This window comes from Oryctolagus cuniculus, chromosome 7 (genome assembly GCF_051225735.1).
Source record: "Oryctolagus cuniculus isolate XC-2025 breed Fujian yellow rabbit chromosome 7, ASM5122573v1, whole genome shotgun sequence".
Lineage (NCBI taxonomy): Eukaryota > Metazoa > Chordata > Mammalia > Lagomorpha > Leporidae > Oryctolagus > Oryctolagus cuniculus.
The window spans coordinates 14,102,004-14,121,228 of record NC_142873.1 but is presented as its reverse complement, the minus strand read 5'-3'; the positions used below and the strand labels follow the sequence as shown (position 1 = coordinate 14,121,228).

General features: G+C 40.2%; 1 protein-coding gene across 7 annotated transcripts in view; it reads left to right on the top strand.

Annotated features, from left to right (window-relative positions):
* Positions 1-19,225, top strand: part of RBM33 (RNA binding motif protein 33) — a 154,951-nt gene that overhangs the window by 55,168 nt on the left and 80,558 nt on the right. For all 7 annotated transcript variants that reach the window (XM_070077227.2, XM_008263877.5, XM_008263875.5 and 4 more), the window contains 2 exons: positions 10,560-10,731; positions 17,620-17,828. In XM_070077227.2, the coding sequence (XP_069933328.1) occupies positions 10,560-10,731; positions 17,620-17,828 (381 nt within the window). The remainder of the gene's footprint in view (positions 1-10,559; positions 10,732-17,619; positions 17,829-19,225) is intronic.

The window sequence follows — 19,225 nt, the reverse complement described above, 5'->3', positions numbered from 1 at the left end:
AAAAAGACTGAATCTGTGATTAGAGGAGAAAAAAAAAAAACAACAAAAAAAAAACCTCTGGCATGGAAGGATGCTCAGAGTAAATTAAGTGAAAAGAGTAAGATGACATAATTACTGTCTTTAAGTTCCCTGTGGAACTTTGTATCTAAAAGTGTGTGTAAATCTAAAAAAAAAAAAAAAAAAAAAAAAAAGTCTAGTAGATAAAGACGAAAATAGTAATAGTGATTACTTCTTTTGGTGAGATTATTTAGTCTTTGTAGTCTGTATTGTCTCATTTCAAGAAGTATTTGCCGTGACATTTTAGAAATAAGGCAATATTCTCTCTTTTCATCTAAAATATGGAAAAACAGGAATTTAAGGCAGTTAAAATCTTGACCCTTTAATTTGGAATGCAACGAATGAGAGGCTGCATTTGCTAAATTCTTGTGGTTTTTTTTTTTTTTCTTTTAACTTACTTGCATGAAACTTTTTAAAAAAGATTTGTTTGTTTCTGTTTGAAAGTCAGCATTAGAGAGAGAGAGCGAGCGAGCTTTCATCCACAGGTTCACTTCCCAGACAGCCACAAAGGCCAGGGCTGGACCAGGCCAGAGCCAGGAGCTCCATCTGAGTCTCCCACATGGGTGCAGGGGCCCAAACACTTGGACCACCTTCTGCTGCCTTCCAGGTGATGAGCAGGGAGCTGGATGGGAAGTGGAGCAGCTGGGACAGTGACCGGCAGCGCCCAAATGGGATGCCGATGTCGCCGGCGGCAGCTGTGTATCACAGTGCTGGCCCCCAGGAAACTTCTTAGGGGCTGTTTTCACTTTCAGTCCTTGAAGTAGAAAGTAAGATCTTATTAAATGTTTTATCTTTTTTGATGCTTTCTGCTAGAAGGTATATTTTTTGCTTTTTTTCTTTGAAACTGTATGTTTTATCATTGAAATTTAAATTTAGTATTTACAGTATTTTGAAGTCACTCATATATTTACTTTTCTGTCCTTTGGCTCTTGGTTTAAGTTTACCTTGTTTATGTTGCTTGTTTTTGTGTTGACTGGAATTTTTTTGTACTTGTCTTTGCTCTCAGGACCTTGAGTAGTCCATGTTAGAGGCAAGTGATGTGCTAATCTTTTCTTTTACCAACAAGTATTTTGGGCTTGTTTTCTTACAGTAGAATTATTAAGTGTTAGTGAAAAAGGTAATCATTGAGAACTTGCGTACTTAGCTGTATTTTAGGTGCTAAGAAGTAGATAGATACTGCCTACTATTTCAGTTCCTTTTGTTTGGTTTTAGAGGACACTTGGTCCATCATTTTAAGAAGTCCAAATTAGGGCTGGCACCGTGGCTCACTTGGTTAATCCTCCGCCTGTGGCACTGGAATCCCATATGGGCGCCGGGTTCTAGTCCCGGTTGCCCCTCTTCCAGTCCAGCTCTCTGCTGTGGCCCGGGAAGGCAGTGGAGGATGGCCTAAGTGCTTGGGCACCTGCACCTGCGTGGGAGACCAGGCAGAGGCACCTGGCTCCTGGCTTTGGATTGGCGCAGAGCCGGCCGTAGCGGCCATTTGGGGGATGAACCAACGGAAGGAAGACCTTTCTCTCTCTCTCTCTCTCTCTCACTGTCTGTAACTCTACCTTGTCAAAGAAATAAATAAAAAAATCTTAAAAAAAAAAAAAAAAGAAGTCTTAATTAAATAGTTTTCGGAGTGAAGTTTTAAAAAAAATTCCTTAAAAAAAGTCATCTTATTTCTTTGACAGGCAGAGAGACACATACAAACGGGAGGGAGAGACAGAGATCTCTCAATCACTGGCTCATTTCCCAAATGTCTGCAACAAGCTGGAGTTGGGACAGGCCAGAGGCAGGAACTTCGAACTCAGTCTGGGTCTCCCAGCTGAGTGGAGGAGACCCACGTACTTGAGCCACTACCTGCTGCCTTCCCGAGGCAGAGCCAAGATTTTAATCTCTGCTCTGATGTGGGCACCCCATTGTGGTGTGTTAACTGCTAATGCCAGACATCCACTCCAGGGTGGAAAAAAATTTAATGTGCCACATTTACTTGTGTTTTGGTATCCCAAACAGTTCTTTGATACATGGCTCTTAGAGGCCTGCAGTGTGGTTGAACATTTCACTGTGCTCTGTAATGTGACAACATGCCTTACTCTGGATTGCTTGGCTGAGGTAGAAAGCATCTTGAAAATTTTCAAATAGTTTATTCTATATGTTAAGATCTATATTAAAGTCTGAATCACAGAACTAAGAGACATTGAATTTTTTGAAAATTCTATTGTGTTGATTCCTTTATTTAGCTAATATTCTTGGTTAATACAAAGAAATCATTAGAAAGAAATTTAAAGCTAAATAGTAAAACTAAATATCTTTTCTAAATAATGTTGTCACATTAGTACTAATTGTATTCTTCTGACAAAGTTAAAAAGCTGTTTTAGATAGTTTTGACTTGTGTACAAGAATAAGTCAGAAGTTTTTAAAAAATCTTTGTACCATTTAAAATACTTAAAAAAATACTTAATGTGCTAACATTCACATTCGGGGATAGGTCAGTAAGAGCTGAAGTTAAGATGGATGTATACATTGAAGTTACTGTCCTTTGAGTGATGAGGAATAATTGTTACCCAGAAAATTCTTTGTGATTTTTTTAAAAATTCAGAAGTGCATGCTGTTCTTATCTCTCTCACCTTCAAACTGAGTTTAGGCTTCGTTTCTCTTTATATGAGTAAGTGGGTTGTTTGTCTCTTAATTTTTGTATTTACATGCTATTTGTGTACTCTTCATAGAGAATACATATATACATATACAAGGGGTATTTCAAAATGCTTGTGGGAGATTAAATTAAAAGATAAATTTATTTTGGTGCAAAAATAATTTTGAAACTCCTGAATAGTTTTTTTTGTAATAAGCATTTTCCCCAAACTTTTAAAGATTCCTTATGTATAAATTTCATAATAGAAGCTATATTGTCTGTAGGATATGTGTGGGGATTTCAGGGTGTTTAGAATATGGAATTAAAAGAGAAAAACAAAAACTGTATTTTCTTGTGGCAGCAAACCTTAGTAATGCCGTGTTGAACTTGGCCTCACCATTTTGACTTCCGCTTAGATTTTGTGTGGGTTCTGGTCACCAGCTAGTTAGTCTAGTTGATGCTGATAGCACTGTCTGTTCATAAAAGTTAAAGTGCTATCCCGACAGGGCTAGCTCCTAAAGCATATGTAAAGAAGAGTTGTGGGGGAGGGTATTGGGGCCCAGTAGGTTAAGCCATCTCTTGAGACACCTGAGATGGAGTACCATTCTTCCGGGTCTCCCTCGTGGGTGCAGAGGTCCAAGGACTTGGGTCCATTCTCCTCTGCTTTCCCAGGTGCGTTAGCGTTGAGCTGGATAGGAGGAAGTGGAGCAGTTGACCTATGATTGCCTTATGGGATGCTGCTGTTGCAGGCTAGGGCTTTAACCTGCAGAGCCACAGTGCCAGCCCCCCTGTTAATGCATCTTGTAAGACAACAGATAAAAGGCCCCTACCACCCATGTGGGAGACCCAGATGGAGTTCTGGGCTCCTGGGTTCAGTGTGGTGCAGACTTACGGGGGGGGGGGGGGCATTTGCGGAGTGGACCAGCAGATGGAAGATCAATCTCTGTCTCTGTTGCTTTGCCCTTCAAGTAGATGAAAGTTAAGTAAACATTAAAAGAGAAATGTAAAGCAAGGTGCTGTCCCATTCCCATACTGAATTGGTACATTTGTAAAAGCTTTCCTGGGTTTGTTCTGTTAAAGCTTTGGCTCACTTTCTCAAAACACTCTCCTCATAAGCTGATAGAAAGTCAACAAGGAGAATGCCTTGAGTGTCCCCAGAAACTCTTTGCTTTTGATTTACCCACCCTTGTTTTGACCGAGCTGCTTCGTGGTAACTGGCTTTGACTGGCGCTAATTCTAGAGAATCACATCAATGAGAGCCATGTTATATCTCCTGCTGCAGTTCGTTAAAGAAATGCTTCAGGATCTTGATCCCACCTGCTTGTAACATTTCCATTGACAATTCTGCTTTTGTCACCACTCACGTGGACACAACCGTTTTGGCAACTATCAAGCAGAAAATTCGCTGCACTTGAATTTTTTCTGCTGTGGTTGTGTCAACGAATCCATTTGAATGTCTGTGGTATTGGCTGTTGTTTCTGCTGTTAATCGTAAGTCATCCTCAGGTAGACTTCAGACAGGATTGATTGTTTCCTCTGAGATTGACGTGGGTGGTCTGTTGTGGACTTCATCTTCACCATCCTGTCATTCCTTCTTAAAACAGGTTATCTATTTGTAGATTGCTGGTGTGCTGGCTGTTGTCCTCATAAACTTTGCATAGAGCGTCAGTGATTTCACATTCCTGCACCCAGCTTTCTCTGTGTTTTTGGTATTTGTTCTTGCTTCAATCTTAGCAAAACTCTTGTTGCTCTGAAAAGGACTCGTCAAGCTGTTGTGTTATTTGTAGTGCCTGAGATAGTGTAACATGTGAATCCTACCTGCTCGTGCATGTTACAATGAGGTAATGCAAGTTTATTTTGTTGCAAAACTTTCTGAAATTGTGATATAGTTTTTCATCATACACATTTCCCATGAGCCCTTTGAGGATCCCTCTTACATACATATACATACTGTCCATATTCTAGATATAGATAGTTGTCTATATATTTTATATGTCAGGTCCATTGGCAGGCACATGTTGATGAGTGCTTTCTCTGAATTTGTGGCATGTTTTAATTTTCTTTTCTTTTCTTTCCTTTTTTTTTTTTTTTTTTAAAGATTTTTATTTATTTGAAAGGCAGAGTTACAGAGAAAGATCTTCTATCCTCCAAATGGCCACAGCGGGTAAGGCAGGGCTGGGCCAGGCTGAAGTTAGGAGACAGGGACTTCTCTGGGTCTCCCATGTGGATGCAGGGGCCCAAGGACTTTAGCTGTCCTCCATTGCTTTCCCAAGTGCATTAGCAGGGAGCTGATCTGAAGCATTGCCTATATGGGATGTCAGCACTACAGGCAGCAGTTTAACCTGCTCTGCCACAGCGCTAGCTGCTGTATAAATTCTGGAGTGTACTTGTGAATATCTACTAAAAATCTATGTGGGATTTTGATGGTATTGCATCTTTAGCTCAAATTGGGAAACCAGTGTCTTCAAATCATGTTGTCTGTCAATAAAGACTGTTTTAATTCTTTACAACTTGTATCCTTTTATTTATTTTGCCCTTTTGCCCTCTAATACTGGTACTATGTAGAAAAGAAAAATTAAGGGCAAACATTATTGCTTGTTCTTGATGTTTGGGAGAAATTTTTTAGTATTTTGTCAGTCAGTATACTAGCTGGAAGTTTTCCCATCAGATTGTAGGAGTTTTATTCTGTTTGTAGTTTATAGAGATTATGTTTTTAAAATCACCAGTGGGTGTTTAATCTTGTCATTGCCTTTTGTATATCTGTTTATATAACATTATAGTTGTTATTTTAAAGCTATTAAGTATACCCCATACCTTTTCTACCAGTTTTTCTGTTAATATCCTCTTGCTCTTTGGCATCCAGTCCAGGGCACTCACCACTTTGTTGTCGTGTCATCATGTGTCCTCTTTTCTGTGGCAGCTTCCCAGTTTTTGTTTGTATTGTATGACCTTTACAGTTTTAAGAAGTCATTGCTAAGTAGCCTATAGAATTTCTTCTTGTCTGCATTTGTTTGATGCTTCTCTCACAGACTGAGTTAAGGGTTTTTGTAAAGAATACTGCAGAGCTGAAGTGCCCTCCTGCCATCCCACCACTGGTGTGCGACATCCATGTGCCATCCCTGCTGATGTCACCCCTGGTCCTTTGGATGAAGCAGTGCCTTCCAGAGTTCTTCATTGTTATGTTGCTGTCTTTGCCTTTCTCTGTTCTCTGGGTGCCTAAGTGTGGGTGCCTCTCGGGAAAGGGAGGGAGGGGACTTAAGCCGCACCTCCTGTCTGAGGGAAAGTGTACTTAATGTTTAGAGTTGTTCACTAGGTAATATTTGTTAAATTGGCTGAATTTTGAATGTCCTGTGAACCTTGGGTTTTAGGATAAATTCCACTTTTTGTGATATAGAATCCTTTCTATATGTTGATGGATTCCATGTGTTTTTATTTTCTAAAGGTGTTTTGTACCTGTATTAGTTAAGTATATTGGACTGTAACTTTCACAGATTTTACTTAGTTTGATTGCCCAGTCTTTGTGCCTTATAATTTTCATTGCTGATATAATTAATTGAATTTTTATATTTGATGATAAAGAATTATTCTCTATCAAGTCTTTAAACATAATTTCAAAAGATTTATTTTTATTTTATTTGAAAAGCAGAGACAGAAAAATCTTACATCTGCTGGTTCACTCCTCAGATGTCTGCAAAAGCCAGGGCTGGACCAGGCTGCGACTCCCATGTGGGTAGCAGGTACTAGAACCGTTATCTGCCACCTCCCCGGGAGTGCATTATTATTAGGTTTATATGACTAAAACATTTTTTTTTAAATTCACTTGAGAGGCAGAGAGAGAGGGTGAGAGAATTCACTCCCCAGATGCCTGCAGTGTTTGGGACTGGCTGAGCTGAACCTGGGAACCACTTTTTCAGTCTAGGTTTCCCATGTGTGTGGCAGGAATTTAGTTACCTGAGCCACCATTGCTGCTTCCTAGGGTCTGTGTTAACAGGAAGCTCAAGTTAGGTGCTGGAGCTGGAAGTTGAACCTCGGCATTATGTTGTGGGATGCAAATATCTTAACTGCTAAGCCAAGTGTCTTGCCTGACCCTGTGGTTCCCCACTCCCTATCCTCCAATACTGTCACATGATTTTTATATACTACCCTGCATGTAACTTTTTTTGTTTAAAAATTTATTTATTTATTTGAAAGGCAGAGTTATGCAGAGGCAGAGAGAGAGAGAGGTCTTCCATCCGCTGGTTCACTCCCCAGATGGCTGCAATGGCTGGAGCTGGGCTGATCCAAAGCTGGGAACTAAGAGCTTCTTCCAGGTCTTCCACACAGGTGCAGGGGCCCAAGCACTTGGGCCATCTTGTGTTGCTTTCCCAGGCCATAGAAGAGAGCTGGATCGGAAGTGGAGCAGCTGGGACTAGAACTGGCGCCCATGTGGGCAGTGCCAGCCCCCTGCATGGAATTTTGCCTGGATGGGAAACTAGGTAATATTTGTTAAAAACTGAACAGAGTCAACTTTTTGGCAGATAAGTTTACTTCTTTAAGCTCATGGCCAAGGGAACCCTCTAGGAGCTATCAGTGTCTGAAGGGATGTGCTAGCTTAGTGAATCCGGTCACGGGACCTGAGGTTGAGTAAGCGATCTCAGTCGTGCTTGATGTCATTGCGGTTGGGAGCTTGCCTAATCCTTGATACAGGGCACTGCCTACCTGAGCCACAAGACTTGGCCCAGGTGTTTGTACTGAAGAGCAATTTCAGCATTCAGCAACTACCTCAGGTCATGCTTTCGTAATTGTACCCTTCCTCACCGCTGGATGCCAGTGTGGTTTTGTCTCTTGGAGATTGTGTTGAAAGTGCAATCACTGCAGTGTATGCATTTTTGAGATTGACTTCTTTCCCGCAGCGTGATGTCTTTGTGATTTTTTTTTCTCCCAGTTATATTAGTCGTTCAGTCCCTTTTTACTGCTCAGTAGCATTCTGAGGCCTAGCCGTATCTCAGTTCATCCATTTGCTTACTGATGATCATTTTAAATGTTTCCAGTTTTGATGATTCTGGAGAGAATGGTAAATGTTTTCCTGTAGGCTTGTAGTTGAACAAATGAATATTTGTCTAGGACAGTGTCTTGAGTGAAATTGCTGGATCATAGACTGTAGTGGCGTCCACTTCTCACCCTCCCTAGTCCCCATAGTGTCGTTTCAAAGTAACAATTTTCAGTTTCTCTTTTTCATGTTTAAATTTCTTATATGAAGATTTGGATGTAGAATAAGCTTTATTAATTTCATTTGTCCTGTTTTATATTAAACTTGTTTGGAAAGTCTTTTAAGCATAATTACTGTTAATAGTTGACTTAAAACTGACTGTTGGTAGGATTTTGCTTTGCTGGTAGTGGTTTTTTTCCCTCCTTTGACCTGCTAGTCAGTTGGTCTGTGGACCTGTAGCATTGGCTTCCCCTGGGACCTTGTTAGAAATGTAGGCTCTCAGGTCACTCTCTGGACCTGCTGGGTTTGAACCTACTTTTCAGTGAGATGCCCAGTGATTGGTGTACAGGTGCAGTAGAGTACTGCTGAGAGCATCCTGGAGGTCCATCAGAGATCATACATGCCACTCATTCTGATTCAGGATACTCAGTAATACAGAAATAATGACATCAAACCAACAAAAATACCAGGATTTTATTACTTTCAAATTCTGCTGTATACCAAACATCAGAATACTGAAAGATGGCATTGCAGTCATTTGACTTAAAGTTATAGTTTCCTCCAGGGGGTAGCATTGTGGTATATGTAGGCCAAGCTTCTACCTCTTGCACCAGTATCCCATATGGGTGCCAGTTCAAGTCCTGGCTGCTCCTCTTCCGATCCAGCTCTCTGCATATGGCCTGGGGAAGCAGCGGGAAGAAGGCCCAAGTGCTTGAGCTCTTACACCCATGTGGGAAATCTGGAAGAAGCTCCTGGCTCCTGGCTTCGGATCGGATCAGCTCCGGCCTTTGTGGCCATTTGGGGTGTGAACCAGTGGATGGAAGACCTCCCTCTTTGGCTGTTTCTCTCTCTGTCTGTAAGTCTGCCTCTCAAATAAACAAACAAATCTTTTAAAAAAAAGTTATAGTTTCCCATCTTCCTTTTATTTTTAGGCATTTGAGTTCCTGAAGATGCCATTCCACTTGAGCAGTTTATAATAGCACATACATTTGTTTTTGATCTTTTTACATAGAAAATGTTGAGGAAAGGAAGACTACAAAATTGTGTTATTGGTTTATTTTAAAATTTTTTGCATATGCACTTTTTGATAAAGTAGTTCGTTTTTTATTTTCTTGAAAAAATTATTTATTTGAAAGGCAGAGTTAGAGAGATCTTCCTTCTCTCTGCTGGTTCACTCTCTAAATGGCCACAACAGTTTGAGGTGGGCTAGGTTGGAGTCAGGAGCCTGGAATTCCATCTGGATCTCCCATGTGGGTGACAGGGGCTCAAGTACTTGAGCCATCTTCTGCTGCTTTACCAGGAGCGTTAACAGGAAGCTGTATCAGAAGTGGGGTAGCCAGGACTCAGACTGATGGGTTAACTTGCTGTGCTACAATGGCTGCCCCTCATTTTTATTTCCATTAAGAATAAAGAACCTTTAAAGATTATGAATTATGATAACAGAGGCAAATTCTTTCTTTTAATTTATAATAAGTATTTCAATGAACGTTGGATTTAATAGGTACCTGTCTTATATCTAAGAGTGTATGTCACTCAGATTGACCTGGGGTAAGAAGTGACTCTGGTCAGAGGGAACTTGAGTGATACTCCATGGTAAGATTTGCCTATGAAAAAATTACTTTGATTTAGTGTGAGGTTGGGACAGGTTTTTGTGGAGAGTATTGATACAATAAAATCTGTAGTAAAAACTGGTTTTGCTGTGAAGAAGTGATGGAAGAAAACATAGTTGTAGTCTTCCATCAGTCTCAGCCAAAGGTAGTGATAAACTCTAGCTAATGAGTATGAAGCAGAAGGGAGTGAGAGTGAATGAAAGGAAGAGCTTGGGGACTGGAATGGTAACCCCAGGAGCAGCAGCAGAAAGCCCAATAGCAGATATGGACCGCTTGTCTGACAGGGAAGGTCACAGGACATGGGGCCAGGATTATGAATTGCTGAACCTATATAACTAGAAGGAGTACCCTGTCATCTAAGCTACAAGGGAGGTTATTCGCTAAGAAGCCCATGGAACTCTAGCATTGAATTTTGTTAAGATTTGGGTTGGAGTTGAAGCAGTAGGTCTACCAGCAATTTTTGGCATTTATGTTTATTCTTTCAGAAGTGTAAGCTGCAGTATGTATAATTTTGCATATTAACCGTAAATAGGAATTTGAACTTTTTCTAACATTATTTTTTTTTTCAAAAAACAATTTATGTATTTAAAAGGCAGAGATGGAGAAAGAGGGAGAGGCAGAGAGAAAATGTGATCTTCTATCTGTTACTTCTCTCCCCAAATGGCTGCAACGTTTGGGGCTGGGTCAGGCTGAAGCCAGGAGCTTGGAACTCCATCTGGATCTCCCATGTGGGTGACAGGTACTTGGGCTATCATCCACTGCTTTCTCAGGCACATTAGCAGGAGCTGGATTGGAATCATAGCAGCAAGGACTTGAATCAGTGCCCCATCATGGGATGCTGGTGTCACAGGTGGAAGCTTAACCTGTTGCATGTGCCGTTGCACTGACCCTTCATTAAATTAATTTTAATGTTAGAGATTATTTTCTTGAAGAGTGAGCTTAGTGTTTCACATGACCTTATAATAGGACATTTTTGCAATGTTTTTACATCTGAAATATAAATAAGAATATTTTAGCATTCTTTAGTGTTTAATTTGAAAGAATATGAACTCACTGTCCCTCCCTGTTTGCTTTGTATGTCTGTAATATAGGGAGGTATGGAAACTTTGGAGCTCCAGAAGGAAATAAAAGAAGAATCAGATGAAGAAGATGATGATGATGAAGAATCTGGACGATTACGTTTCAAAACTGAAAGGAAAGAAGGAACAATTATTAGGCTCTCAGATGTAACTAGAGAGAGAAGGAACATTCCAGAAACTTTGGGTAACTTTTTTTTGCCTGTCTCTCATCCTTCTTCACTTCCATTTCAACTTCCTCCATAGTACTGTTGTGATTAATCAAAGAGAACAGAGATTTGACTGTAGGGGATCGTGGATGTCATCCAGGAGTCAGGGGTCAGTGCCGAGTTATGGTATTGTAAAGGACATTCTCTAAAATGACTTGTCATTTCTAGATATACAATGTCTGAATAAAATAGTTAAGGTTCTTCAGTTTATAATAGTTTTTCTTTGAGAGTCTGTGACCTGCAGTCATTCTCATAATACCAGCTGGTTGCTGGCTGGTTCTGAGAAGGTGGCATTGGAGTGGTGGTTATGGAGCCATTTGAATCTTGCTGAGCCCTGTGGTTACCAGGGCTAATTCAGGATCAGACTGGTTTTACTCTGTATCTCTCAGTGTCCTCATAGCCATCTGCTTTGTGTCTTTTCTGTTTGCCATTCCTCACAGTGTGCAAGGCGGCAGGGTGACTTGTTTATAGAAACAACAGATTATCATTCTGTGCACACGCAGCTATTGCAGACCTAAAACAGACTGTTGCAGAGTAGAAAGCCCTTGGCCTTACCCTTCTTTATGCAGGTTTTTCCAGTGTGCACAGAATAAAGCAGTCCCTGAGGGCTTGTCAAAACACTGATTTCTGGATCCCCTACCAGTTTTTCTAATTCATTAGGTCTAGAGTGGGGCCAAAAATGCTGCATTTCCAGTAAGTTTTCAGTTGATGCTGTTTAAAAACCCTGGGTATTTTTAAAAAGACTTATTTATTTATTTATTTGAAAGAGTAGCAGAAAGAGAGAAAGATAAAGAGACACACAGAGAGAGAAAGAAATCTTCTGTTTGCTGATTCATTCCCCAAATGGCTGCAGTGGTCAATGCCAGGAGCAAGGGACTCCATCCTGGTCTCCCACATGGGTGGCAGGGGCCAAACACTTAGGCTTTTTGATGCTTTCCCAGGCCTGTTAGCAGGGAACTGGATCAGAAGTAGAGTAGCTGAGATTCAAATGAGTTCTCATATGGGATGCAGACATTGCAGGTGGCGACTTAACCCGCTACACCACAATGCCGTGCCACAGAACCTGGGTACTTGCACAAACACCGAGATAATGCCCTCCTTCCAAGCAGGGTGAGGGGTTGGAAGGACAGGGGGAGCTGTACCTGCTGTTTGGTCTTAGTCTAAATAAAAATCAAGATCTAACCCTCATTACTGCTTTCATTGCTGCTTAAAACCATAATTTATAGTATTTTTTAGTATGAACCATAAAGATCTCTCCTTAAGTGGCAAATGGGAATTCTGCAGGAGACATTTGGCTCTCCAGATGCACCAGTTAGCAGCAACAAGCCAGTCTTTACCCACGGAAAGCTTCTTCCCTTCTTCCCCTCTTGTTTCCTTCATTCTCCATCTTTTAGCCTAAGGTGTCTTAGACTTTACCAAAGTTACACTATAAAGTTGCCAGTTGGTCTTAACCAGATACACATTTTGAGAAATGGTCTCTATATTTGGAGATGGAAGAAAGGTCTTAAAATAGGAGAGTGGGGAATAAAAAAGGGTCCTTCAGTAGGAAGACTTGGTAACACTATGGAGCAAACCTGCTGGAGGAAAGACATTGCAGTCTTGGGTTGGAATAAATGAACAAGAGAGTGGACTTTACCCACGACTGAATACGGAGAGCAATGGGTAGCAATGTAGGTGCCTTTCTGAACCAGTCAGTAGCTGTAGTGGCAGGGGTCGGGGAGGAGGAGGTGGAGGAGCAGGAAGAGGTGGTGAGTCATCATTTTTGTGCTTCTTTGTCTTGGGCCTCATTATTTGGCCTGTGGATTTGCATAAATTTAAAACCTCTTGTATAGAAGCATAATAACTGAGAGCACCCTTAGATAACCATAAGGTCTAAGAATATTAGATCACTTGAAAGCAGCATTAGGAATGGGGTCTTTCCCTTTGGCGGTCAGCTCCCTGTAGGGTCACTGCGTTTCATGGAACACTTTTCCTGCTCTCTGCCAGCTTCCTAGGATCCATGATACATCTCTGCCTGTACCTATTTCACTGGTCCCCCAGTGTGACCACCTCATCCTTGTTCATTTTATCTTGACCCAAGCTCTGGTTAGTGTCATTGTTCTTAAATGTTCTTGCCTCTGTTAATAATTTTTGTTTCATTCCTGTGCATTTCTCTTTTCAAGTCTGTTTCCTTCTTTCTTTCTTTCTGATGTCATTTGTACTTTTATTTTATTCAAAAAGCTTAATTTTTTTTTTCCTTTTCAAGGCACCTGACAGCTTTGTAGTGGTGTAATTTAGAGACAAGAGTCTCGAAGGGAGTTGGTTTGTAGTGGCAGGTGACCCCCTTCCAATAGAGGGGAGTGGGTCTGATGTAATTAGAGATACAGTGGCTACAAGCATAAACATTTTGTTATTACCATTCTTAGAAATATTCAAAAAGGATGTGAATGCATTTGTATAGAATATGGTTAGATAATAGGACACAGTGAAAATGATACTTAAATGTACCTTTTTTTCATATTTGTGAACTCTTCAGAATGCTCAGTGTTCAACAATAGTAACTACAAAGTTAGATTCCAGTACAAAAGATTCTCCTCAGTACAAAAAAGATTTTTCTGTCAAAATATTGGTTCCCTGAGATCTTTAGCATCTTCCCCAAATGACCAATTTGACTTGTGAAGAAAATATTCTTTGAGAAAGAGGTTGTTTCATATTTGGTAAATTTTACCTATGAATTTATTATGTGATCCTGGTGATAGAAACAGCAGTTCTGTTTATTTGATTTTATGAAGTTGTTTAATAACTCTTTATAACTTCCTACGAGTATACTTTATATAGTCTTATATGAAATATATTTCTTGGGAAATGATGTCTTTGAACATATTAATACAGATCTTTGCTGTGATATTAATATTGAAAACACTTTGCCCTTTAAAAAGAACTAATGCTCTGACATTCCTCTTTTCTGATTTTTAAGGATTACATATGAAATAGTGAGTTATCTTAAATCTAAAAGGGAGTTTTGCTTACTTTTAGTCTTTTCTTCACATTCAAATACATTTTCCTTAAATATGAGAAACACTAATTCATTTGTCACAGGCCCAGCAGTTAAGAATCCCAATGTACAGCTATTGATTTGTATTTTGAATTTAGGTTGGATTAGACATAGGATTTTAGGTTTTCATCTGAGTTAAGATCTTAGCTCTTTTCTCAGTCAAGATTCTGGAATTTAAGCCTTACAGAAAAAGATGGGAATGACTGTTCTCGAGAGTGGTATAAAACTACGTGCTGAGAAAATCATTAGTTTATTATGTACCAAGAATGCCATAGGGTGTAAGGACTTTGATTCTCTCATGGAACTCAATTGAGTAGTATTGGTGGGACATACGTGTGTAAAGGACTTTTTTTTTTTGTAATGAGAGAAGGAGAGAGAACCTGCACTCCATCTGCTGGTTCATTTTTCCAAATGCCTGCAACAGTTAGGGCTGAGCCAGATTGAAGCCAAGAGTTGGGAACTGAACCTGGATCTCCCACTTGGATGGAAGGGACCCCACCACTTGAGTCTTCACTTGCTGGCTCCCAGGGTGAGCATCAGGAGGAAGCTGGAATTGCAAGTGGAGCCAGGAGTCAAACCTAGGCATTCCGGTACAGGATACAGGTGTCCTGAGTGGCATTTTAACCACTGTACCAAATGATTCCCCACCTGGGAGTGATTTATTTTGAAAGAAAATGTCCATGGTGATCCCTAAAACTGGGATGTCATTGATCGTTTTCCCTCAAATGTCAGGTTTTTTTTTTTTTTTTTTCCTGGCCTGAGAAATGAACTGTAGATTATCTTTGAAAGCCATAAATGAAAGATTGGTTTTGTTTTAGTTAGGCTTTTTTATTATGTATATAAAAGTTGCCAGATTTTATGTTATTCCAAGTTTCATTGGCGTATGCAATATATTAAATTATTTTATTGCTTTAGCCTAAAAAACCTACTTGTTATGACCACATGATGTTATTTGGAAATAATATCCTTAGTTCATTTCATTTAAGGTAAAGAATATGTTGGAAAAACATTTTCAACTAGTGATAAACTGTTCAAGATTATTAGTGCCAGCTATAGCATACTCTGTTCTAGGATTATACTGTGGACATTGTATTTGTATGGTTTTCAAAAATGTCTTGATTCAGTTACTTTGTAAAAAGAAATCTCAGTCTATCTTTTGTTATTTTCATTTTGCCAAATTGTATGTCCTGTAAACATTTCCCACTATTGTAAAATTATTTACATGTAAATATGTTAACACTTTAGAAAGGGACAATACAGTGTGAACTTTGTAGCATTGAGCTATATCTCTTTACTTTAGAATCTGGACATAGTTCAGAAAACACTTAAAGGGAAATTAACATTTCAGTTGAAGTTACAAATGTAATTTCCATCCTGTCATATTTTGCTGACCTTTTGTGACAGCTTGTCTCAATTGGAGGAAAGCATTCTTACTTGCTGATTAAAGATGTCATTTGAAACCATTTTATTACTGGGGATAGTGAAATTAATCTTGACACTCAGAACCACTAGAAAAATAATTGCTGATTCATCGCATAAATTGTGTGTATGAACCAATCATGTAGTCAAGATTAGAATAAAAGTCTGCAGGTTAAAAAGAGGTTAAGTTTTCTTTTGAATTGGGTGGAGATTCATTTGAAGGGGAAGGGAATACCATAAAAACAATTTCAAGAAAATGAAATGTAGCTTTAAGATTTTGAAAGAGTTTGAAGATGATGATGATGGTAGAATCCAAGGTAGGGGGTGGACTCTGGGGAAGAAGGCATGAGAAGCCTTCTTAGCAGTACTCAATAACCAATTTTTTTTTTTTTTTTTTGGACAGATAGAGCTAGACAGTGAGAGAGACAGAGAGAAAGGTCTTCCTTCCGTTGGTTCACCCCTCAAAAGGCCGCTACGGCCGGAGCTACACCGATCCGAAGCCAGGAGCCAGGCGCTTCCTCCTGGTCTCCCATGCGGGTGCAGGGCCCAAGTACTTGGGCCATCCTCCACTGCACTCCTGGGCCGCAGCAGAGAGCTAGACTGGAATAGGAGCAACGGGACTAGAACCGGTGCCCATATGGGATGCCGGCGCTGCAGGCAGAGGATTAACCAAGTGAGCCACGGCGCTGGCTCCATTCACTAACTTTTTTTTTTTTTTTTTAAGATCTATTTATTTATTTGAAAGGCAGAGAGAGAGAGAGAATGAATGAGTATCTTTATCCCTCAAATGGCTGCAACAACTGCAGCTGGGCCAGACTGAAGTCAGGAGCCAGGAACTCTGGTATTTGGATCGCCTGTGTAGGTGACATAGGCCCAAGCACTTGGGGCATTTTGCGCTGCTTTCCCAGGTGAATTAGCAAGGAGCTAGATCAGAAGTAGAACAGCCGATACTCAGACCAGTGCTTATGCTCATATGGAATGTCTGCATCACAGCCAGTGGCTTAACCTGTACCATAACACTGGCCCCTCAGTGACATCTTCAGAAAACAGATTTTATTATTAATATTAGATCCTTTGTCACTGTTTAGATATTATTGTAAAATAAAGGGACCCTATTGGGACAAACCAGTTTTTTTCCCTTAGGAACTTAGAAGAACTGTGAGAAGTTTTTTTGGGCCAGTGCCCATGTGTTTTGTATCTGTAATGCATTGAATTACTAGATGCTCCACAAATGTTTAATATTTTTCCTTCTGCTACTTTGCTCTAATCTGATATGGCTTCCGTATCAGACTGTATAGATGTGAGATATCCTTTTTCTTAATGTTTTATTTAAAATATGAACATTTGAAAGCAAATAATATTAAATGAGTTTTCTATTCTTAATGAAGTTACCTTTAATAATTTGTCTTCAGAGTGAGTTCATTAATTTTTTTTTTAAAAAAGATTTATGTATCTGAAAGGTAGAGCATCAGACAAAGCAGAGAGGGCTGTCTTTCATCCATTGGTTCACTCACAAAGTGACCACAGCATCTAGGACTCGGCCAATCTGAAGCCCAGAGCTCTAGCTCCATCTGGGGCTCCCACAAGGGTAGTAGAGGCCCAAAACACTTAGGCCATCTTTTGCTGCCTTGCCAGGGCATTAGTAGGAAGCGGCTTCAGAAGCGGGGCAGCCGGGAGTGGTGGCTTAACCGCCGCACTGTTATGTGTTATTTTATTGTCCAGTTATTTGAGAGGCAGAGAGAGGAGTTCCTGTTTGTTGGTTCACTCCCCGAATACTTGACTTCCCACAGGATCCCAATCACTGGAGCCATCACCAACTTTGCCTGCCAGGGCTTGTATTAGCAGGATGCTAGAGGTAGGAGCCAGAGCCAGTGTTGAACCCGGGCATCCTGAAATGGGATGTAGGCATCGTAACCTGGCCTCTAAACTCCTGGGTAAAACGTTACTCCAAAGAGTTTAGTTCCCAGATATAAATAATTGGGAATTTGCTTTCCTTTCCCCTTCCTCTTGCTTTTCTTTTTAGTCCTTATGCCCTTCTCTCTCCTGGCTTTAATAAGAAAATCCAGTTGGTATGGGACAGTTGAGATAGTTCTTGACCAGTGTCATCTACTTGAGTGACAGTAAATGATTGCAAAATGTCTAATAGGTTAAGGGCAATGGTTAAATTTAACTTCAGCCCCTTCATTTCAGCTTTATTCAACACATTTTAGTAGTCTCAAGGAAAACTTGTCTTTATGAAATAGATTTCACTAATGGGTTATAAGTTCTTGTTACTGCTAGTTTACTTTTATTTGAGGGTAAGTCATTTGCTGTTCTAAAGTTTTGTTCTCATGTACCTCTTTCCTATTTTCTCCCTATAAACCTAGTTTGGGCCATTTGAAGAAATCTAACACTTATGCATCTTTTCAAATAGAGCTTTCAGCAGAAGCCAAAGCTGCATTGCTTGAATTCGAAGAAAGAGAGCGACAGCATAAACAGGGACGCTATGGTTCCAGGCGGGGTGGAAGGAGAGGCGGCTCTTTGATGTGTCGTGGAATGGGAGACCAGAGGAGAGATACCAGTGACAGGGGGAGGATGAAAGATCACCGGCCCGCTCTGTTGCCTACACAGCCTCCTGTTGTGGTAATTCTTACAGTTTTATTCAGATAGATGGCCATTCTTTTGATTTTACTCGGATGGCCTTAAAACTTAAAGAAGAAATGGGAGTATACTTTTATGTGTATCGTATTTCGTGTTTATGTCTTAGTCTGAAGTTAAATTTTAGTTATAGGAGTAATGGCTGAGGTTCTGCTTTTTAGTTTGTGACGTGATTTCATACACACTCTCTTGGAAATTCAGCCCTTCAAGTAATCTGGAAGTAAAAAATAATCGTATGTCATGACTTGCCAAGGAAGAACCCATGGAACAATTGGTGTCCCCAGAGATGAGCAGCGGAGCCTTGCTGTTCTCTTGTGCCTCTAAAGGTGCTTCTCTCGAGTGCACTGCATGTGTAGGCCAGAAGTTAGTACACATTTGATTGAGGCACTAGTTTATTTTACAAAAATGTGTTTCCATTATATTGTTTACCTTGGGTTTTTCCTTAAACAGCAGTTTTTCTTACGGTGATATCTTACCCTGTCCTTAAAAACTTTCCATAATTTAGGAATAAGTTGTAATTTGAATTTCTACTGGGGTATCACAGAGGCAGAGACAGGATTTGTAACTTTTTGTTAATTTAGTTAAGTTTTAGGAATGTAAGGCTTTTTCTCTCAGAAGTTAATCTTCAAACAAAAATGCATTATATATCTATATACCTATCTATATCTATATCATATGTTCCTCTGGATTTTTATCCTAATTTAGGGGAAGACTGTGTTGCCTCTGTGTCGAGATCTTACATTTTAGATGTCCTTCCATTTGTGAAATAACTAAGTAGAAAGGGTGAAGTTTTATTTTTGTATGAGAACTCCAATTTTGCTGTAAAAGGGAGTAGAAGTAGGTGGGCTGCACATAGCACACAGTATTTGATGACATCATGTCACTGTGCTATTTGCTCATGCAGCTGTTTTTGTTCTTAAGCATCTTTAATATCAACAAGGCTGAGCCTTTTGTGTCTCAACTTTCCCCTTTCCCTACCCCCTGTCCGTTAGTTATTTTGGCCTCTTGGGAGACTGGTTTTTGCGTAATTGTGTCTCTGAGATCCTGGGAAACCCACTGACCTCCTTAGTTGACCTGAATCCGGATTATGATATTGCATCTGTGACATCTAGTCTAACGTGGATGAGCTGGCCTGTGAGCGCTAACTAGGTACAGGAATAAACCAGCTTTGAATGTGAGTTATGGGCTAATCTCGTAGTTGATGGTGTTTCATCATTGCCAGTTCGCTGAGGAAATCAGGGCTGTCTGAAGTGAACCTGCTGCTTCCCTGCTCCCGAATCACGGACACCTCTGAGTCTCCGAACTCTGCGCTCCCGAGCTCTCCAGCTCCTCTGCTCTCACCTGCAGCATTGTGGAGGGAAGATTCCTGGCTCCATCTCTGC